We start from the raw sequence: 19,093 nt of genomic DNA on the forward strand, positions 1-19,093 counted from the left end.
CTCACCCGGCAGCTTCTTCATCTCGTTGACAGGAAAAAGGGGTTTCCCTTTCCCAACTAGCGGTTCTTATACTAACACTGTCGATTTTGGCGGAAACACTTCCGATGGCGGTTTTCAGGGGGAGACAAAATACACTCTCCTCACACGCACACGCTCACCCACACTCCAAGCACTTAATTACGATTGTTACTTTCCACGGGGGAAAATCCGGTGGCAAAAAGGAATTAATTTTCTTTCCCCACTCCCCGCCCGGGCGTTGCCGTTTTCACTCATACACTAATTGCACGATCTGGACCATAAAGCGTTTACGAGGGAAGCACTCTTATCCTCTAATGTACGTGTGTGTGTGTGGGGGGGGGGGTGTCGATGTGTGTTTGCGGTTCCTAATCCACTTTCCCATCCGGGCCGGTGACGAACTGGCTCCCAGGACTTCCCTCTCTCTCACTTCACCGGAAGTAATATTTGCTCGCGCAACGATTCTGGCCACCGGGAAAAGTTTTCCTGCAAATGAAAATAGGTAAGGGGGGGAAATAAAGTCAGATTGCGCTATAAAGTGACATCGTGGACAAAACAAGCTCTCGCGCGTGTGTATGTATGTGTTTGGGAAAGTTCATAGGCAATCGAAAACCGAAGTAACAGTGGATCAAAAGAATAAAAACCCTCCCTTACAATATTATAAATTGAAAATTCCCCCCACCCCCTCCACCCCATCGGGAAAAGTTGGTGCACAGCCATTTCCAGTGAAGATTCCGGGGGTGGGTAATTTTCCGGAAGCTCACTTACATTGATTGTGTTGACCGTGTTTTCCCGCTCGCCGATACAAAGCTCATGTTAATCAAAACTTACAGCATGAGTAAGATAAGGGAAATGCGCGGTTTCCACAATGCGCCGGCCTTATCGGGCTCCGGGAACGTTTTTTTTGCCCCGTCGTTTACTTTTATCCCAAATCGATGTTTGCATCACCGGTGGCTGTTTTCCACCAAATGGGTCTTCTGTTAAGATGTCAGATTGCAACGCTTTCTTCGGCACAAACTTAACTCATTTTCCACCACTCCACACGCCACTAGCCACATCCTTCCCGCGCCGGACGTCGGGTTCTTCGTCACGAGTAATCTTTTGTGTTTCACCCTCCCCTCCCCGGTTGGAAAATGCTTCCCCGTTTCGCACACCCCGGGGAATCTATGCTCCAGCATGTTTACTTTCTCCCGTCAATACGCACCTCGTGAACTCGACTTGCTCCAGCAAACTGCCATTGAACCGCGCTTATCTAAACACATTGCCGGCCCTTTTCCACGCCGATGACGCGCTGACGCCGAGTCTTTTTCGTGGTCCGCTGGCAAATAAATATTTATTATGCTTGTCTAGACGCAAGCCCGCGGTACAAAGCTGCGCCGAAAACATATATTTCTTTGAACATCCAAAAAAACGTAAAAACGGGGGAAAACACATCATGTCGACAGATGAATCTTTCGATTTTCAACCGATTGCGATCCACGCGCAAAGTGACGGCGTGCTTGATTGTCTAATTGGTTTTAGTGTGAGCCATTATTCAATACCGTTTTGTAATTTTTCATTTAATTAACTATCATCTGACATCGTGTAAACACCGTCCATTTGTTATATAAACATTAAAACTACATAATTGGAGAGTTTTGCAGTTGTTGAAAGCAAACATCGAATGCCAATGCAAAACAGTGATTCACTCGCCCGAAACGAGCAAGCCGAACCGAAATTGGTGTTTTACAACCAACGGTTTTCGGTTATGAAAATGTATGACTTAAAATTACACCGCTCGGAAATGATGTTTTCCTCCAGCTTGCGAGGGAAATTCGCTCCATTTTGGCATGCGTTCAATATAGCGAAAACGAATAATCGTAAGTCGCTTGTTTATGGGATTACAACCGGTGTGGTCCTGTACCGCGTGGTGGTGGTGTGTACATTATCCTCCATTTCGCACACACACACACCCTTATCCTCTTCCACATTAACGTCCGACCCTTAGTACAACTTGCTGCAACGCGATGAAATGGAAACAACACCGTGTTTTTGGCCGTGTTGTTAAAGAAGCGGCAGATGTTCGCCTCTCCCTCCCCCACCCTTTTCCCGATCCGATGCGATCACCATCACATGGGGGGGGCTCACTACGATTATCAAACGATCAATTAATTTGCGCCAACCGCTCATTACCAACACACATTTCACCGGGTGGAAAGTTTTCCCGACCCTCGCGAGTGGTTTGTTGTTGGAAAACTTTTCTGCCTTACTTCCGGTGGACAACTCCAGGGGGAGGATGAGGGCTAGGGGAGGGAGATGATTTGAATACGCACGTTACGAGCTAGATGATCGTATCGTTCGGTCGATTAAAACCAATTGGCATCGATTCGGAACGGGTTTAATGAGAATTTATCACAACCGTAAGGCGCGGTTCGATGGGCACAACGGGGGGGGGGGGGGGGGGGGGGGAGTTTTCCATGTTCTTCTTGCCAACAGGAAACCATTTATGAGCTCAACCATCATTCATAGACCTTTCGGTTTGCGTAACAGTTCTTCTTTTTCGCTTTAAACTATGACTCAAACAACGGCAGAAGAGCAAAGATGTACAATTTGCCGTTTCCGAGAGGATTTTCCGGGAAGTTGTTTCGTAACATCGATTGCAAGCGGAAGGCGTATCTCCGCTGAGTCTTCTTTGTGCTGAAAAGGCAATAAATAATATTGACACCATTTTCAACCGATCGGGCATTCGGAAAGTGACCGGAATAAATGAGAAAGTTAGTGTGCGCCTCCGCCGCCATTGGCAATAGTTATTTCGTTTAGTTTGCCAACTCCGGGTCGATTGTGCAAGGAGACGTTTTCAGTTTTTCTCCTTGAACTAGCAACAAGCGCTTCGGACGGGAAAGTCTTTTATTATTATTAGACTTTGAAGCGATCCAATGTTCTCGAAGCCAAAGTTCTCGAATTGCGCAAGGAAGCAATTTTCGGAAGGCATCTTTACGTAACCGAGCTCACTTTACAAAACGCGGGTTGCATTCGGGGTTTCCATTACCAGCACCAAACTGCTTCGCCAGCCGAAAGGTTGTTGTGACGCGAATTATTTATCAGGCCTCGGACCATTCGGTTATCTCGGAAGAAAACATGGACCAAAAGTGCGACCGTACAGGTGTTGGACGATAAAACGATATCAAAAGGTAACATGTTACCGCACAGTTCCATGATGTTTTGCTTGGACCGAGGCCATTCTGGGCATCTTCTTCACATTTTTTTCGACCTCAACAGTATCTATTGAAGCAGCTTGTAACAACCTCTGAACAACCGAACGCTGATAGTGAGACACAACTGTGTCTTCCAGTTCACTCACCTGTTTTTCAATGAAATTCCAATGCCAAGTCCCTACGCGATACTTTAGTCGATTAATGAAGGCAATGTTAAGCGAAGCTTACATTCACAGCTGAACTTGCGAAGTGAACTCGCGATTAGCCCGTAAATTAACAAACAGAGGATTATTTGCACTCCGGGTAATTAATTTACTGTACCCCAGACTTAGCAAGATTGCAAGAATGTAACCGGTTCACTTTAGGTTCACCGTTTAGAAGCAAAGAAGGGAAGTTTTCTTGTTCTACTTCCACTGGTTTTCGAGTAGGATTGACATATGTATTTACTTACTCTTGCTGTAGTTTTTCGTTATCGATGATGTTGAATCTCTTTCTATTTTCTTACACTTGTTACTTTTTTCGAAACCCCTGCTTTTCCAATAAATTTGATCGCATTCTTCTTATTGTGTCCTAAACAGTGCGTTATGATGACTTCGTCGGGATAAAATATTACCTCACTTCGTACACGATATTAAAATAAATAACCCACAATATGGACACATTTCACATCTATTTACTCACGCACTTCTGGACATGGCTAAAAATATACGCTCTCAGCAAAAGCTTTAACGCTGTTTAACGATCAATGTTGGACCGTCACAAAATTCATTCAACAGTTGCAAAACCCGCAGTTCGGCAGAAACACGTCGTAGAGGGACTCCGTTAATGGCGGTGATGGGCTCGTAAAATCTCGTTTATGTACTTTTTCTGGTTGCACCAATAAATTCACACATCATACATACAGACCACAAGCGCACATACGGACACAAACTGTTGACTATGAATTCTTTTTCTCACTGCACGCTGAATTCGTTCGGGGATGATTTTTGTTTTGGATGATTAAAACTGTGTGGATGGTCTCGAAGAACGATCACTTCGAGGCAGTCGAACGACGAAATTGACATTAAGATTTGCGGCTTTACGTTTGCTGCCCCACGAGAGGCGCTTCCGGTGAGGAATTTTCTAACGATTAGGTTAAAAATATTCTTTTCCTTTCGGTTAACGGTTGATTAACCTGTGGTACTACTTTAAACTAGCTTGAGTTTACACATCGGTTGATAGGGTAGATCATCCTATAGAACTTCTTAAGGTAGGTAACATTGATGGCTAGGGTTGAAAAGCTAGAAGTTAACACGAGAAGCGAAAGTTTAAAGGGAACGCCATCGATTAGCATCGATATCGTGGAGGATGGAACCGACACTCCGTAGGCAACTTTTTACACCAACTTGCTGAAGTTCCCCGTTCGTATCCATGGAAACGGAGGTGTCTCATCCGCCGACACTTGGAACTACTCGGATGCACTAGAGTTATGGGACCGCTTCTGGTGTTGCAGGTGAAGCCGTCAAATCGTGGCCACGGTCACGGTCAGACTGAACGTTGGCCTGCCTCGAATGGCAAACGGTTGGCTTCGACTGCTTCCGCAAACCTGCTCTGGTGAGTGTTGTTTATGTTCGGCACCGTGAGCACCAGCGCTCGCCGAGAACCCCCCCAGCACATGGTGCGCCGCCAGAACTCAACACGCCATGAGTCACACGAATGTCGATGGAGACGCCCGATGGTCGCTTCTGGCGCTGTTTACGTTCACGTTTTGAGCCGGCAAACATTTACCCCGAAAAAACAAATCCATACCGTAGGTCTGAACAAGCGAGTCAGACGAAAAAAAAAACTACCTTTAAAAATCTCCGGAAAACATGCTCCACGTGCACCTTCAAATCAATTTCTCGTGTACCGAAAAGTTACTCACGCGCCAAGTACAACCCCCGTGCGTGATGCTGCGTTATCGTAATTTTCGCTTGCAATCGAAAAACTTTCAACTTATCACAGCGTTGACACTATCGTTCCTTTTTTGCTCAGAAAAAAGCAGCTGCCCATAAATCTTTTGCCTTTGTTGCGTTACAAAAAGGAGTTCACTTCGGTCATTTGTCCTGCGCTTTCGAAATATGCTGCTCTAGAATGCAGCAAAAGTTGAAACAGGATTTACTTTTCTCCATCAAAAGTCGGTGGTTTGCGTAACCGGTGTGCTCATCAAACTTAATTTCGAAGAATTTTCTTCATTGTTCAGCTCCGGAAACCTCTGGCAAACAGTAAAGTAACAAACTTTAAAAACTGTTTCAACTTGGTTACCGTTTTCTTTTTTCTCGTTCATGTTAAAGTAAATACAGAAAATTATTTCATACTTCTTCATAGCCATAGTTTCTATAATATGCACCAAAGTTTCTACTGAAAGTCAGTCAAATTACTGAAGCGGATTAGAACTTTCTCTCTCTCTCTGTTTATACTTTCGGGCGAAAAGCTGACTTTAAATTAGTCAAGTTTACGAGGATCTAAATCACGCGTAACTACATACCGAACCCTTCAATAGGTCGGTTATAATTACCTTGTTTATTTTATGTTCAACATCTGCTAAATAACTTCTAACAAACAACCATAAAGCAGTGCGATGAGAATCAATAAAATAACCATCGGTAATTAAGCTGCAGTTCCGTCCTGTTTGGCGCTAACTCGGCGCTGGGCAGCCCGTTAAATTACCGAATGAAGTTATGGCCATAATTTCCACCCGCTAATCTCCGCTGGCCGGCGAAGCTGTCCAGCTGTGGACCGTAATCAGCGCCGGACGATTAGTTTGGCAAATGAATATGAAAATAGTACACTTTTCGGGCCGGGAATGCACTCTCCGCCACGCCGGAATGCACTCAACATAAACCAGAACCGAGTGATGACGATGATGATGATGATGTTGATGAGCAATAAATCTAACGCCGTTGGAAATGACGGAAGGAGATAAATTTTCCCCCGTTACGCCGACACGCTCGATTGGATTGATCCGGTTGACTTTTAACAGGTGGCCACCTCGGATGGCACCTTTTGTGGCCCAGGAAAACCGGTGGAAAATTAACCCTACGCTTTTCAACAAAACACTGCGTTCGAGATAAATTTTCAACATCTGCATGCGTTTCGTCGACAAAAGTGCACGTCGGAGTTGCATTCCGGCGCCAAATTCAGGTCAACCATTGGAGTGCAGCTGGATCTTTACCAACCATTTTAGGAACCGAATGTGCAAATTCCGGAGCAAACAGAGCGAGGAAATAATTTACCCAACATGCTTCCACGTTGATTAATGACCACGAACCAACGAGCGAACAAATGAACAGACGTGCTCCACGGCAACACTCTAATTTGGCGCATTTAACCAAAACAAAAAAAAAAAACAGGAAACACCCCGTTCGGGGACCATCTGTTAGATGGGACAAATCGGGGGGTAATAATAAAGCGTGACCCCATCACACCTCCCTTGGCCCACCGAGAGGACGATGATTTAGCCATTAGCCCGGGAGGTATTTAAATAAACGGTAATAAACGCTATCAGCAAATCGGCGTGCGTGTGTAACCTTGGCCCTTTAGCCTGCAGTATGTAACATCGCTTATTTGGGTGGAATATGGAACTTGGAAATGAGTAGAGGAATCCAATCTCCCCGATGAACACCGACATCGGACCGCTGAAGCGGACAGAGATACTTTTTTGATGGATCGATGCGGTCGACGGCTTTGACATAACGGATTAATTTGTGATTAACGCTACATTTATCACTGCTTTTAAAAAAAGTCATGTGAAGTGGCTTAAACACAAACAAGCATTTTATAAATTGAAATGTAAAATTATAGCTCTTTAAAAACAAACTCAAACGTAGGGAATGAATTTAGTGAGACAATAAACTTAGTAGAAGCAGGGAAAATAATGCATAAGTATGAAAACTATCCACCCACGTAAATTTCAATACAAAATCGAACATACAAAGAGAGTACTGTTCCAACATCGACACGTTTGGCAAGCAAATCGTATAAAGGAGTCGTTCATACAAGGAATGCAAGATTGCAGTTTCCCGAAAGTCCCCAATACCCAACATGAGCTGGCTTTTAGCCCCGGGACTCTCGAGGGAAACCATTTTCTTAGCACTAATCTATTTCTACTTACCCTCTAATACACCTACACACACACACACACATGGGTGGTGATTGTTTGGATGTTCGCGATATGCATGAAGTATGGCAACATAGAAAAACGCCGAAATAAACGAGCTCGAACCGAACGGCGGCAAGACCGGCGGCAAGACAGCTTGTCCCGACATCAGCCGCATAACAACGAGTTTACACACACACACACACAGGCGTACATCTGCCGTCTGGCGCCAAGGGAGGAACGTCTGCCGGTTTCCTGGATGGGAAAACAGGAAACACTCGCGAAAATTCACGACGACGGGGAAAGCTTTAAGTCAAACTCCTTGAGTGTTACGGTTAGTTCGCTTCCGCTTGTTGTTAGTGTTTCCCAGAGGAGAAGGAAACTTGAATGTGAACGCACGTGTGTTTTTGGTGTGAAAAATGGCAATGCACCTGCTGTTTGTTGTAGACATAGGACAGGGCCCTTCAAAAAGTCCTATAACGATCCTTGCCAGCAATAAGTGATGGGTGTTTGTTATGATACCGCACACGAAAACAATAGATAATTTGCATACAACCTCACACATCACGACACAACGATGCGTTCGGTTTTCCGATACACATAAAAACTGGTAATAAAATGCTTTCCACGAAATTGATCCCGTATTCCGCAATCTCTCAAGTTGGCGGCTGCATTTCGGATATAAAACAACCCCTTTTAAAAGCTATCCTGTTATCCCGCGCCGCAGACTCCACTGACGACATCAATTGCTCCGGGGAGGTTCGCGGGAAAGAAAAACGGGATAGTTTCGCTCGGGAAAAGCCACCGGAACAAAGTGCTTTATCGAAGTGGCAGTGACCGTAAGCGGCCGCACTCGTATTATATCGTAATTTAAAGCTGTTTCCCCCAACAAGCATGCCAGCGGCATCTCAACATGCTACTAAGCGCAAAAGCTTGCCCGCCGCTTGTCGGTTTGTGTGGTTGGTTGGTATTTTATTTTGGTTTACGATCCACCGCACACTTTTTCTTCCTAAGAGAATCCCCTTTCTTGGAGCAGAAGTTGCAACAGATGGTAAGGATGTGGTGGTTATTTATTTTTTAACCTCAGCACCCAAGCCAAGTTGAGCCACCTCCCGGCGGGTTATCGTGTTTAAGCGAGAAGGGATTATTCGCAAAGTATGTGAAAATAGCGAGCGCCGGTGGTGGGTCATTGTACGGGTACCGAACCGAAAATGCCTTGAATGTAACAATAAACTGATTAAAAATAACGTCAATCAATCGCACACGGACGCAATGCGTTTTTGCGCATAACGAGCGGGCTAAAGTGGGTCATAAATTGACTTTCATTGCCCCGCACCTTGACGGATGTGCGTTTACATGTGAGCGAACATTTTCTTTTTCATTGTGGCACATTGTTTCCTTTTTCCAATGTAATGCGTGGAAAATGGTAAAAGAAAATATTCCCAATCCGTTATTGTAGCACAATTGAAATTGACAACCGAAACATGTAAAATTCACCTTGCGATAAAATTCAGTGGTGAAATAATTTCAATTAAATCGTGTGGCTACAAACTTACAGCAGACAGTTACTTTGGTTTCGTGGGAAACAAAAAAAAACGTCGTCGGAATGGCTTGGAACGTTAAACAAGTTCCAAAGTAACCGAACGAAAAAAGGGAACCGAACTTTTACCACCGCTGTGCGATGGACGTAATGAACCTGCACTTTGGCTCAGAAGGCAGTTTGGGAGCATGTTCACTGGTGGTGAACTTAAAGCCACCCCGAAGTGAGGTGCTCGTGGTGCTTTTTTTCCAACCTCAATAACGGGCAAATGTTATCGTTGGTCGTAAAAATTTAAACCATCGTCGTTGCCGACCGGTTCCGCTTACCGCCGATGGTCTTTAAGGCCAATTTGCCTATTTGGCGAATGTGCTGCAACGAACGAGCTTTAAAAAACAGCAAATGCTGGTTTGAACCTTGGGCTTTTGCTACACAGAAGGTGGCATGTGCACAAGAAGCTGTCGAAAAATCCAACCAAAGCCCTGCAATGCCCCTACGAAGGGAATGCAAACGAAGCGGAAAATTGATTCTTTTGCATTCATTCCCGTTCACGGGCCGGCATCGCCTTTGGGAGGTCCTAACGTAACGGACTTACTTATATGGAGCTTACCATGACCTAATTTTCGCCCATGAATGTATTATACTCTTCACCAGTTGTTTGTTCGGTGTGGCATAATTATATCGCCAAATTTATGGCTCTCCATTTATCACCAGTTCCATCAGTCAGCATTAGTTGTGGCTTTGTTTTTACATTAATCCTCTTATGAAAAGCTGTAAGCACTCGCCGTGACGGATAAATTGTTTCACCGTACTCCATGAATTACTCAATGGAGGCGCCTGGTTGTTCATGATTTGCATCTCGTGTATATATTTTTAATAAGAACATCATACATAATTTTTAACCCGGGTTTTAGCTGATCCTACTTACAAATAGCAATAACTGTAGAATTATTACAACCAGACAAAGTCATCGAAGTATCCAGTTCGCAGTTCAGCAACTGCATGACGGTGGAATTTAATTTGATTTTAATTCCAGATTGCAATTGCAACCACGTAGCATTTTGCAGGAAACCCTTCGATGCGGTCTGCTCGAAAGGGCCCGTGCCCTTCATCATCGACAACAATCGAGAGCCCTTTTCCTTCCCGCCTCCGGTTTTCCCTCTTGCAATGATCAATAATCTGTCAAACAAGGGCCCGTTTAATTACATTATCTCTGGCGGGCATTGGTGCATGGCCGCCACCTAGGAATCGGCGTCCTGTAAGCCCTTCCAAATTTTCCAAGATAACCCAACAACACGCTCCATTACTGCGGCTGTGGCTGCCGGAAGTGTGTTGAATTGACCGCCGCAGATAAGCGGCTGTCGAGCTGCCGGATGGTCACGTTATTGACACTGACCTGCGGGGCTTCACTTTTCACGAGACGAGGTCATGCGTTGGTGGGTACTTTTGCTTCCTCATTCGACTTCGAAGGTCAGTTCGGAGCATATTTGAACGTTGATTTTCCGGTCGACATTTTCTTTGTGTTAAATCCAATTAAAAGCATTCACCATCAAATCGGCATCGAAAGTTGGAACGGCAAACTTGCATTAAATATTCAACAAAACGGTGCAACGTGAGTGCAAAACTTTACCGAAATTCTTAGTCATTCAGAGCATCTGTCATTTCTTGCACATACACGGGAATTTTGAATGCTGACACAATTTCCCTTGAACCGAGGAAACTTTTCCACACCGGTTCACTCTTTCTGACCGCGCGTGTGTGTCAGTGTAAACTCGATAAAGTTTATCATTTGCCCGGTTGCGTTCCATAAATTCCCTCCCCAAACTTTCCTACGTCTGACAACTCGCACAAAACGTTCGCAGCATTGCAAAACGGAACTGGAACGCACGGAAAAACACAACAATGAGAACCGACGATGGCAAGCTTGCCGCGAGCCAAACATGACAATTTGAGACGAGGCAAGACAAGGAAAATATGCCCATCGCGTCTTGTTTATGAGGAAACTTTTGCGCAAAGATCCGTGACGGTAAATTAAGCCACCCTCGCTCGGCGGCTTTGCTTGTGGTGTACAATGTGCAAGTAAAAGTGGAAAAATCTAGCACAGTATAGTAAGATAGAAGAAGGGGATAAACAGAAACTTCTAGCGCTTGGATTAATTCAATTCAAATCAATGAAGCGGTAAAACAATTGCTAATGCACCATTGGACGCTCGGAGAACGGTAATGTGAAAAGCAGAAAGCGAAGCAGTGTGTCACGATTTTCGTCTCGGAACATTCCTGCCGCCCTTTCTACTTCCCAATTGATCCCAATACAATCGTCTTTCTGCCGTGTTGTGTGTATGTGGTGGCAACTGAAATTGAAACAGACAGTTCCGAACACGATAACACGATGTTTCGTTGTGTAAGCAAAACTAGTCAGTTTTCTTCTAGAAGCTGGTTGCAGAAGAACGCTTCAATTCTAGGAAACAGTAAAGCTGTGCGTTTTAAATTCTATCAACTCTAAAATACGATCATGTCTCCGGGAGCGCATTCCAAATTTGTAAGCAAATCTTGATTGTGCTTGTTGTACTGAAGTTTTGGAATGTTTATTCATATTGATGTTTATATATGAAGACATCACCAAAATTACTTCAAGCAAATGATACCTACTTATCTTCTTTTTCATGAATGGCATCACCTAAAACAGTATCCCTCCGATCACCTCATAGACATGTCAAATATCGATAGTACTTGTTTTCTCCTTTTTTATTTACAAACCATACCGTTGTGAAATAGATCCGACTGAAGTTACTGGACACCCTATGGAGCGAGTTGTTCAAAATAATAAACATGCTTCTTGTGGATTTTCATTCGGTTTCCCAAGTGGGAGGAAAATGCTTTCGCTCTGACGCATGAACCATCTTGCCCGGTTGCAGATTGGATCAGTTTGCTTATAGCCGCAAGCGTTTCATGAATAAGTTGAACAAAATCCACAACATGATAGTGGACGGTGGGATCAGTACGCTAGCAAGTACACGTTCCTACCGTTGATGCAAATAGCCATGGTAGTGTTTGGAAGCATACTGGAAGCATTGCTGAAATAATGAGCAACTTGAGGAGAGCAGTTTCAGCACGAACGGTACAAATTTGCAGTCAAAAACCTTCATTGAGCGTCTATTGAAAGCGTGAAGTACCTTCATTTTATAAGAATTTTTCTTCCCTAGCATCGTAAGTAAAAATTCAGAGGTAAATAACCTTTCTGTGCGAACGACTCTTTTTCCCAGCAAGCGTTAATTTAACCATTCAAATTTGTTTCAAAAATAAGCGTGAAAAAAAATCTTTGTCCCCTCCCTTTCGTCTGCATTAAATTCCAATTTAAGTCATTTGGAGTTAGCCATTCCGAGTTCGGTACAATTGGATACTTCCTGTCCGCGACTGGACAAAAACATTGCAAAACTGCGTACATCGCCAAATCCAACATACCAGCCTTGCAACACCATGCAATAAATATCACCTAATGAGACATAACCGAAGGCAATATATTTCATTTGTGATTCCGCAAAATGGCTGTAAATCATGAACCACCAGGCGACTCCATCGCCGGGGAAGTGGCAAGAAGTAACCGGAACGGTATAACGGATTAATCCCAGGGGATTGTTTGTGTATGTCCTTGAGTTGACTTCTTGCTCGTCATCCAGAGAAGGATCCGTGTCTTATCAAACGGTTAAATCGCAAAGAATCGTCCTTTTCCCTTCGGTTCCCTTGAGATATCCAATTGTGTGTTAATGTCGCTAACGGCAGAAAATGGCGTTAGTTTCCAGTGATACATATTCGAGTAGATAAGACGTTTCATGCAACTTAACATACCATATATCTAAAATGGAAGCGGAAACCCTTTAAGAATCATTATTCTTTGTTTCCTTTAAGAAGGGATATCTTATCGTTTCTTTAATTTTGATTTATTTTCAATAGCACACATGGTGGTTTTTATTTGAAAATATATCTTTTCCAATCAGTACTTTTTGATTGCTATCTTGAAGCGACATTCTGTCGAAAGATACACGTGAAACAGAAACTTTTAATTGAAAAGTACATTATAAGCGATGCAGCAATTTGAGATAATCGTTTTTTTACAGAATAGAACGAAAGTTATTTCAGTTCTCACACTGCACTATCACATTCGATTTGTTATGTATGACGTTGGTTAACTTTAATGACTCCCGAAAGGTTCGGACTGTGATCTATCAAGCTCTTAAAGTAAAACCAGAGCTATAAAACATGTTAGCATGTTGTTTGTCGGGACTGCTTTTTTCAGTGCTATTGCCAGTTTTGTGCTCGTTATGATTTTCGACGTTCCCCCTGAGTTCCACTTTACATTTCCAGCTTTGAGAGTTTGTACTGGACGTCTGGCAATCGTGTTCCTCTAACTACAACAAAAAACCCTATCATTTTCCAATAACATACAACATTTGCAGTCATGATATGCTTGTATTTTCAAACAAGTGGTTCAAAACATCCTTTCCAATGCGATTGTAACTAACAGGTCCTTTAAACCAGTACATTCATTGGAACTATCACAGTTTTGTTTTGCGACGATTAGTAAATCAGTTATTTTTGATTTTTTTTTACCATTTAATGTATTCTACGGCAACGAAGTAAAATAAGATTCCAATACCCAAACCTTTTTTCTACCTCTTCTTTCGCCTTCACGTTACATGTTCTATTTTTCTGAGAGGAAGTTGCATTGTCCGATTTTCTTTGAATTCCCTCATCCCAAAAGATTTGCTGACCCCGTTTCGTACAGGCATGCAAATGATTTATGTCCCCTTCTTTGACACTTTATGAGAATGCACTTTGAAGCGGCATCCGCTCGCATGCTGCCAAACGGGAAAGCGTCTGCTTTGTAATGGAAATTACCATGGTGTCGCGTCACTCGGGCGTGTAATCGATAGGATTCCACACATTCTCGTCTTTCCTTTTTCGTTTCTGATTTGTAATCTTACGGTGATATATTTAAAGCGTTGCTTTGTTGTGATGTGTATAAAACGTTGTTGATTTTTACGCTAGAAGAGAACTGTTTGTTGAATTGTGTCAAAACATATTTTATATTCTAATTCTCTTTAATTTCTAATCTTTTTATATAGAAACTATTCACTTCGTAAACTTGCACTAAATTCCTCATGTTTACAAGAGGTTTCCGATGCTCACTGTTTTCCTTCGTCTGTGTGATTGAGATACCCGATCGGAAAAGAGCAATGAGTTCCCTGGAAATGAGCTGCGAATTTTCGCGAGCACTCATCCTCCCACCGTGAACTGTGAGCTCATCAAAAACACCTGATTTTACAAACCTCATGTTCTTTTTCCGAAACAGTTATCGTCACTGGGAGAATCATGTTTACGTTCCGCATTCCATTCATAGAATGCGATTCCTCATATTTTTCTTCTCTCTTGTTCAATAAAAAAAAACACCTCCTACGTAGTGAATCTTTCCTTGCCTCAAAAAATACTTCATGAGAAATTAACCCAGTCATGCATCATGCTTCACAAAAACAAAAATAAACCCAACCCTTTTTATTTCATTTCCAGGAAAAGATAGGATGCGGTGTAAATCCCTGAAGAGTGCACGCAAAGTTTAAATAGATAACAGATCATAAATTCAAGACAGTATCCATAATTTCTCTTTCTATATCCGTGTGCAACGCATCGTCGCACATAAAGCATTCAAAGTTCAAAGTAACTCATCACATGTAGCTTTCGCAGACTGGTTTCGCACCACCACCACTCTCGCCCCGTGAATGCATTTTCCTGCAAGCGGGAGGAGAAAGTTTAAAGTGTTATTTTTATCGCAAAACCTTTCCCACCAGACACCACCATAGAGCATGGCGTCCTTTATATCGATCTCCGCGTGCCGGCCGTTTGCTGAAAACTTGAAAATCGTTTGCCATTTCAACTTTTTGCAAAACATTACTATATACCGACGCTTACGTCGAAGATTGTAGCGAAAACATCGAAGCACTTCTTCATCGAACAAGAGAACAACATTTGTACGTTATTTGTTTTGACACTGAGATATTTTAAGTCCATTAGTTTAAATTTCACAAACACTAGGTCATAGCTTATGTCACAAAATTATTTAAAAATCTCTTTTCGGAAAAATATAAGGACGCTGTTCACCGTTGGAGCCTGAAACGGTTACGATCTAAACAGCTGCCGAGTGGACCTGTTCCGTCGCCTTGTAGTCTAAAACAAATTGGTTCCAGGGAGATGCCAAAGTTTAACCATCGAAAACGATCCCCTTCCCTCTGGGTCATGCATGAGTTGGGATTTTCCGTACGTCCCGACAGGTCGCCCCGGATCGATTCTCGACCGACGGCGCCTCGTTATCGTCCAAGGTTGACCCAAAAACTCAAATATCCTCTCCCCAACCGGAACCAGCTGTTAGCTTTCGGGTGCCGAAGTGCGATCAAGCGGTACGTCAAAAACGCATTTCCGGAAACGGTTCGCCCGTCACATGGCATCCATTTGAACGCGCTACGGCAACAACGCGTCAACAACTTTCGAAGACTTCATTGAATAAGTTTTAATTGTCTTAAAGTTCAGTACACGGTGTGGTTTGGGAAAAAAAACATATACAACTTCCATGTGGTGTAAATACTTTAAAGTACAGTTGCTGTGTGAACACGGGTAATTTCTATATTTTCCCCCGTTAAAAACAAAAACGACCAAAAGCTGACACCACATGTTTTGGGTTTGTTTTCACCAAAACGTTCAAAATCGAGCGACACTGGCCGACGGAAAGGGGATGAATGTCGTTAGCGGGAAAGAGGAAAAACATGCAAAACGGGACTAGGACCCCCGGGTTTTCCCGTAAGTGGGGCCGTGTCACGTTGACTAATGTTCGCCCAAACTGTGTCCGAAACTGTGGAAAGTAAACATTTTATTTGTCACACAGAGTCAACTCCATTACAGGGGAGTAAAAACATGCGAAAAAGAAAAAGGAAAACGTCTGTGAGGCAACGGACACCGCAACGCAACAACGTGTTGTGAGTTGAGAGCTCTCGCCTTGTCTGATGCAAGCCGGACGTTCCATAAACTGCATCGAAGGTTGTTCCCAATTTTAAGGTCAAACGTTTCACCATTCTCGGCGGAAAGAGTGAAAGAGGGAGGAATCATGCTGCATAATCGCTATCGAGAATGAACATCTAGCTCAACTATCGTGCTGGTAGCCAGCAGGCGAGGACCAAACGGATGTAAAATAGCCCTTTATTAGACCAACAGCTCGAGGGTGATTATTCGAAAAGAGCCACACGTTGAAGCTTATGGTCAAAACTGGTCTCTCCACAAATCTCCTCCCGCATGAAATTTGTATGCTCATGATAAAGCGACTACAAACCCCTCACTAAGCCTAGCTCGGTCATTTGCTTTGCATTTCTGGGAGGACATGTGTGTCCTCCAATTTGCCGAAATCGTGCCATGTTTCTTACTCGAAGGGAGGTCGGTTAAAATTGCCCAACCGGAAACGGATCCGTGTCCTTCCGAGCCCGTTGTCCGACACAAAGACGGAAATGAGGTAAAAGCTTTATTTGATAGCCAACTGTTTGGGCGACACTGGTCCCAATTCATAGCCATACTCATCCCCGTTTATAGACAAATTATCATAGCAATCACTACCAAGTGTGTGTCCATGGTTTGGAGTGGACTTTTATCGTGCGTTCTGTTTTCTTATCAGAATTGTTGCATTGCTTTATGATCTCACCCAAAGTCACGTTCTACCGCATTGGCGATCGGTTCCAACATCAGTTTTCATTCTCTTTCATTCTTCACCGATTTAATCCCTTCTTTAATCCTTCCAAAGCCATTCTCACAATACGGTTGTCAGGTTTTATCGAGTATGAGACATTGAGTGCTGTTTGATGCGTGTGATAAATGATTTAATTCATTCGTCTTTCCGCCCGAGCCGCCACGAAACAAGGATCATCCGTTTTTATGAGCCGTTCAGTTCAATTAAATAAACTGCATTCGGAACGCTGCGAAATACAGTGCTGGCGAAAACAAACGAGCTTCGAGATTTTGTTTGAGTGTCAAAATGTTTAATTTATTTGACACAACAAAAACGTTTTAGTGCTCTCAAAACTTTCACCGTTCACCAACGCTTGCGCAAATACGTTGCATTGCGTATCCATAGCAACGATGAACGTTAACAAACAAACGGACAAACCTTCCGGCAGATTGCAAACCGGGCGCAACAGTAAACATGGTAAGAAATCGCGTATTTTAGAAATCTCCCTTAAAACACCATTGTTTATGTGTCTCTCCTCCTTTGCAGATACTTTCTCGCACAAAATCGGAATCCGCCAAAGGAAACCGCGGTTCGGCTGGAACGGGAAATGCTCGCACCGTAACGATTCCGTCGTTCGAGGAGTTCCTCCTCAAGCGTGACTACGTCGGTGCTAATACGGTGCTTCAGGTAAGTGTTCACCTGAATTGTGGTTCTTTTTGGGGGAGATTTAAATGTTTGTTTCATAACTGCAGCGTTCGAAAGACTACGATGAGGTGCCGGAACAGCTCAAACAGCTGTGGACGGGATTCTGCGATTTCCATATCGGAGAGTACAAGCGAGCCCTGCAGCTATATGAGAAGCTGTATGCCGCCGATAACTCCCAGAAGGAGGTTGCGCTGAACATTTGCGTCTGCATGTTCTACCTCGGAATGTACGATGAGGCGCAAAAGCTCGTGGAGGAGTTGCCCCAAAGTCCACTGAAGATAAGGCTGTTGTTCCATCTGGCGCACAAGTTGAGCGACGAGGATCGTCTGATGGAGCTGCATGGATCCCTGCGAGATGTGGTCGAGGACCAGCTTAGCCTGGCCGGGATGCACTACCTTCGGTCCCACTACCAGGAGGCGATCGACATCTATAAACGCGTGCTTCTCGACAACAAGGACCTGCTGGCTCTGAACGTGTACGTCGCGATCTGCTACTACAAGCTGGACTACTACGACATCTCACAGGAGGTGCTCGACCTGTATTTGAACCAGTTCCCGGACAGCACGATTGCCATCAATCTGAAGGCATGCAATCGCTTCCGGCTGTTCAATGGAAGGGCGGCCGAGCAGGAAATCAAACACCTAGTGGAGAGCGGTACGTTTGGAGCGGATCTAATCAAGCACAATCTCGTGGTGTTTCGTAATGGGGAAGGAGCGTTGCAGGTCCTCCCGCAACTGATCGACATTGTCCCAGAGGCACGCCTAAATCTGGCCATACATCACCTTCGTCGAGGAGAGATACAGGAAGCGTACCACCTGATGAAGGAAGTGCAGCCCACCGTACCGCAAGAGTACATCCTCAAAGGTGTGGTGCACGCCGCACTCGGCCAAGAAACGGGCTCCAAGGAACACCTCAAGAATGCGCAGCAATGTCTGCACCTTGTGGGAGGTTCTGCCTCCGAGTGCGACACTATCCCGGGACGACAGAGCATGGCGTCGGCTTTCTTCCTGTACGGCCAGTTCGAGGAGGTCCTCGTGTATCTCAACTCAATCCGCAGCTACTTCGTTAACGACGACATCTTCAACTACAACTACGCCCAGGCGAAGGCCGCCACCGGGTACTACAAGGAGGCCGAAGAGTTGCTGCTCCAGATCCACGACATCTCCATCAAAACGGATAGCACGTTCGCGATGGTGCTGGCCAAGTGTCACATCCACGCCGGGCACGCGGATCAAGCGTGGAACATTTTCCTAACCAAGGACTCCACGCCGGACGCATTTGCCCTGCTCCAGCTGATCGCCAACGACAGTTACCGTGTTGGAGAGTTTTGGATCGCCGCGAAGGCTTTCGATACGCTCGAGAAGCTCGATCCCAATCCGGAATACTGGGAAGGGAAACGGGGCGCCTGTGCCGGAGCGGTCCAGGCCATTTTGGCCAAACGTGGCAGCGGGGCACCGCCGGGCGGAGTGTCGGAGATTATTTCGCTCCTGCGTGACTCCACCAACACCCAGGCGGAAGGCATGCTGAGAGTGATTCGACGATTTGCGAGCAGCATCAAATAGAAATAGTTCACAATACTGTAACATTTTTTGTGTGCAATGAATTTCAATAAAAGATGCCCTAAAAAGAATCCTATTCGTGCGGCATAAATCCGTTTATTTATTGGTTAAGATAACCCGTTTCTATTCGAGTGATAAATGACAATATAAGAGTTATAACTGCCCCCGTTTGCCATCGGATGATACTTTCGCTGTATGAGTTGCGGCT

At 44.3% G+C, this 19,093-nt stretch overlaps 1 protein-coding gene across 1 annotated transcript; it reads left to right on the forward strand.

The window, feature by feature from the left end:
• Positions 1–17,095: 17,095 nt before the first annotated feature.
• On the forward strand, positions 17,096–18,888 carry LOC131260201 (intraflagellar transport protein 56). The gene is made up of 3 exons (XM_058261879.1): positions 17,096–17,110; positions 17,168–17,308; positions 17,374–18,888. The coding sequence occupies exons 1-3, from the start codon at positions 17,096–17,098 to the stop codon at positions 18,886–18,888; spliced, it is 1,671 nt and encodes a 556-aa protein (XP_058117862.1).
• Positions 18,889–19,093: the final 205 nt, after the last annotated feature.

The sequence above is a fragment of the Anopheles coustani genome, chromosome 3 (genome assembly GCF_943734705.1).
Source record: "Anopheles coustani chromosome 3, idAnoCousDA_361_x.2, whole genome shotgun sequence".
Classification (NCBI taxonomy): Eukaryota; Metazoa; Arthropoda; class Insecta; order Diptera; family Culicidae; genus Anopheles; species Anopheles coustani.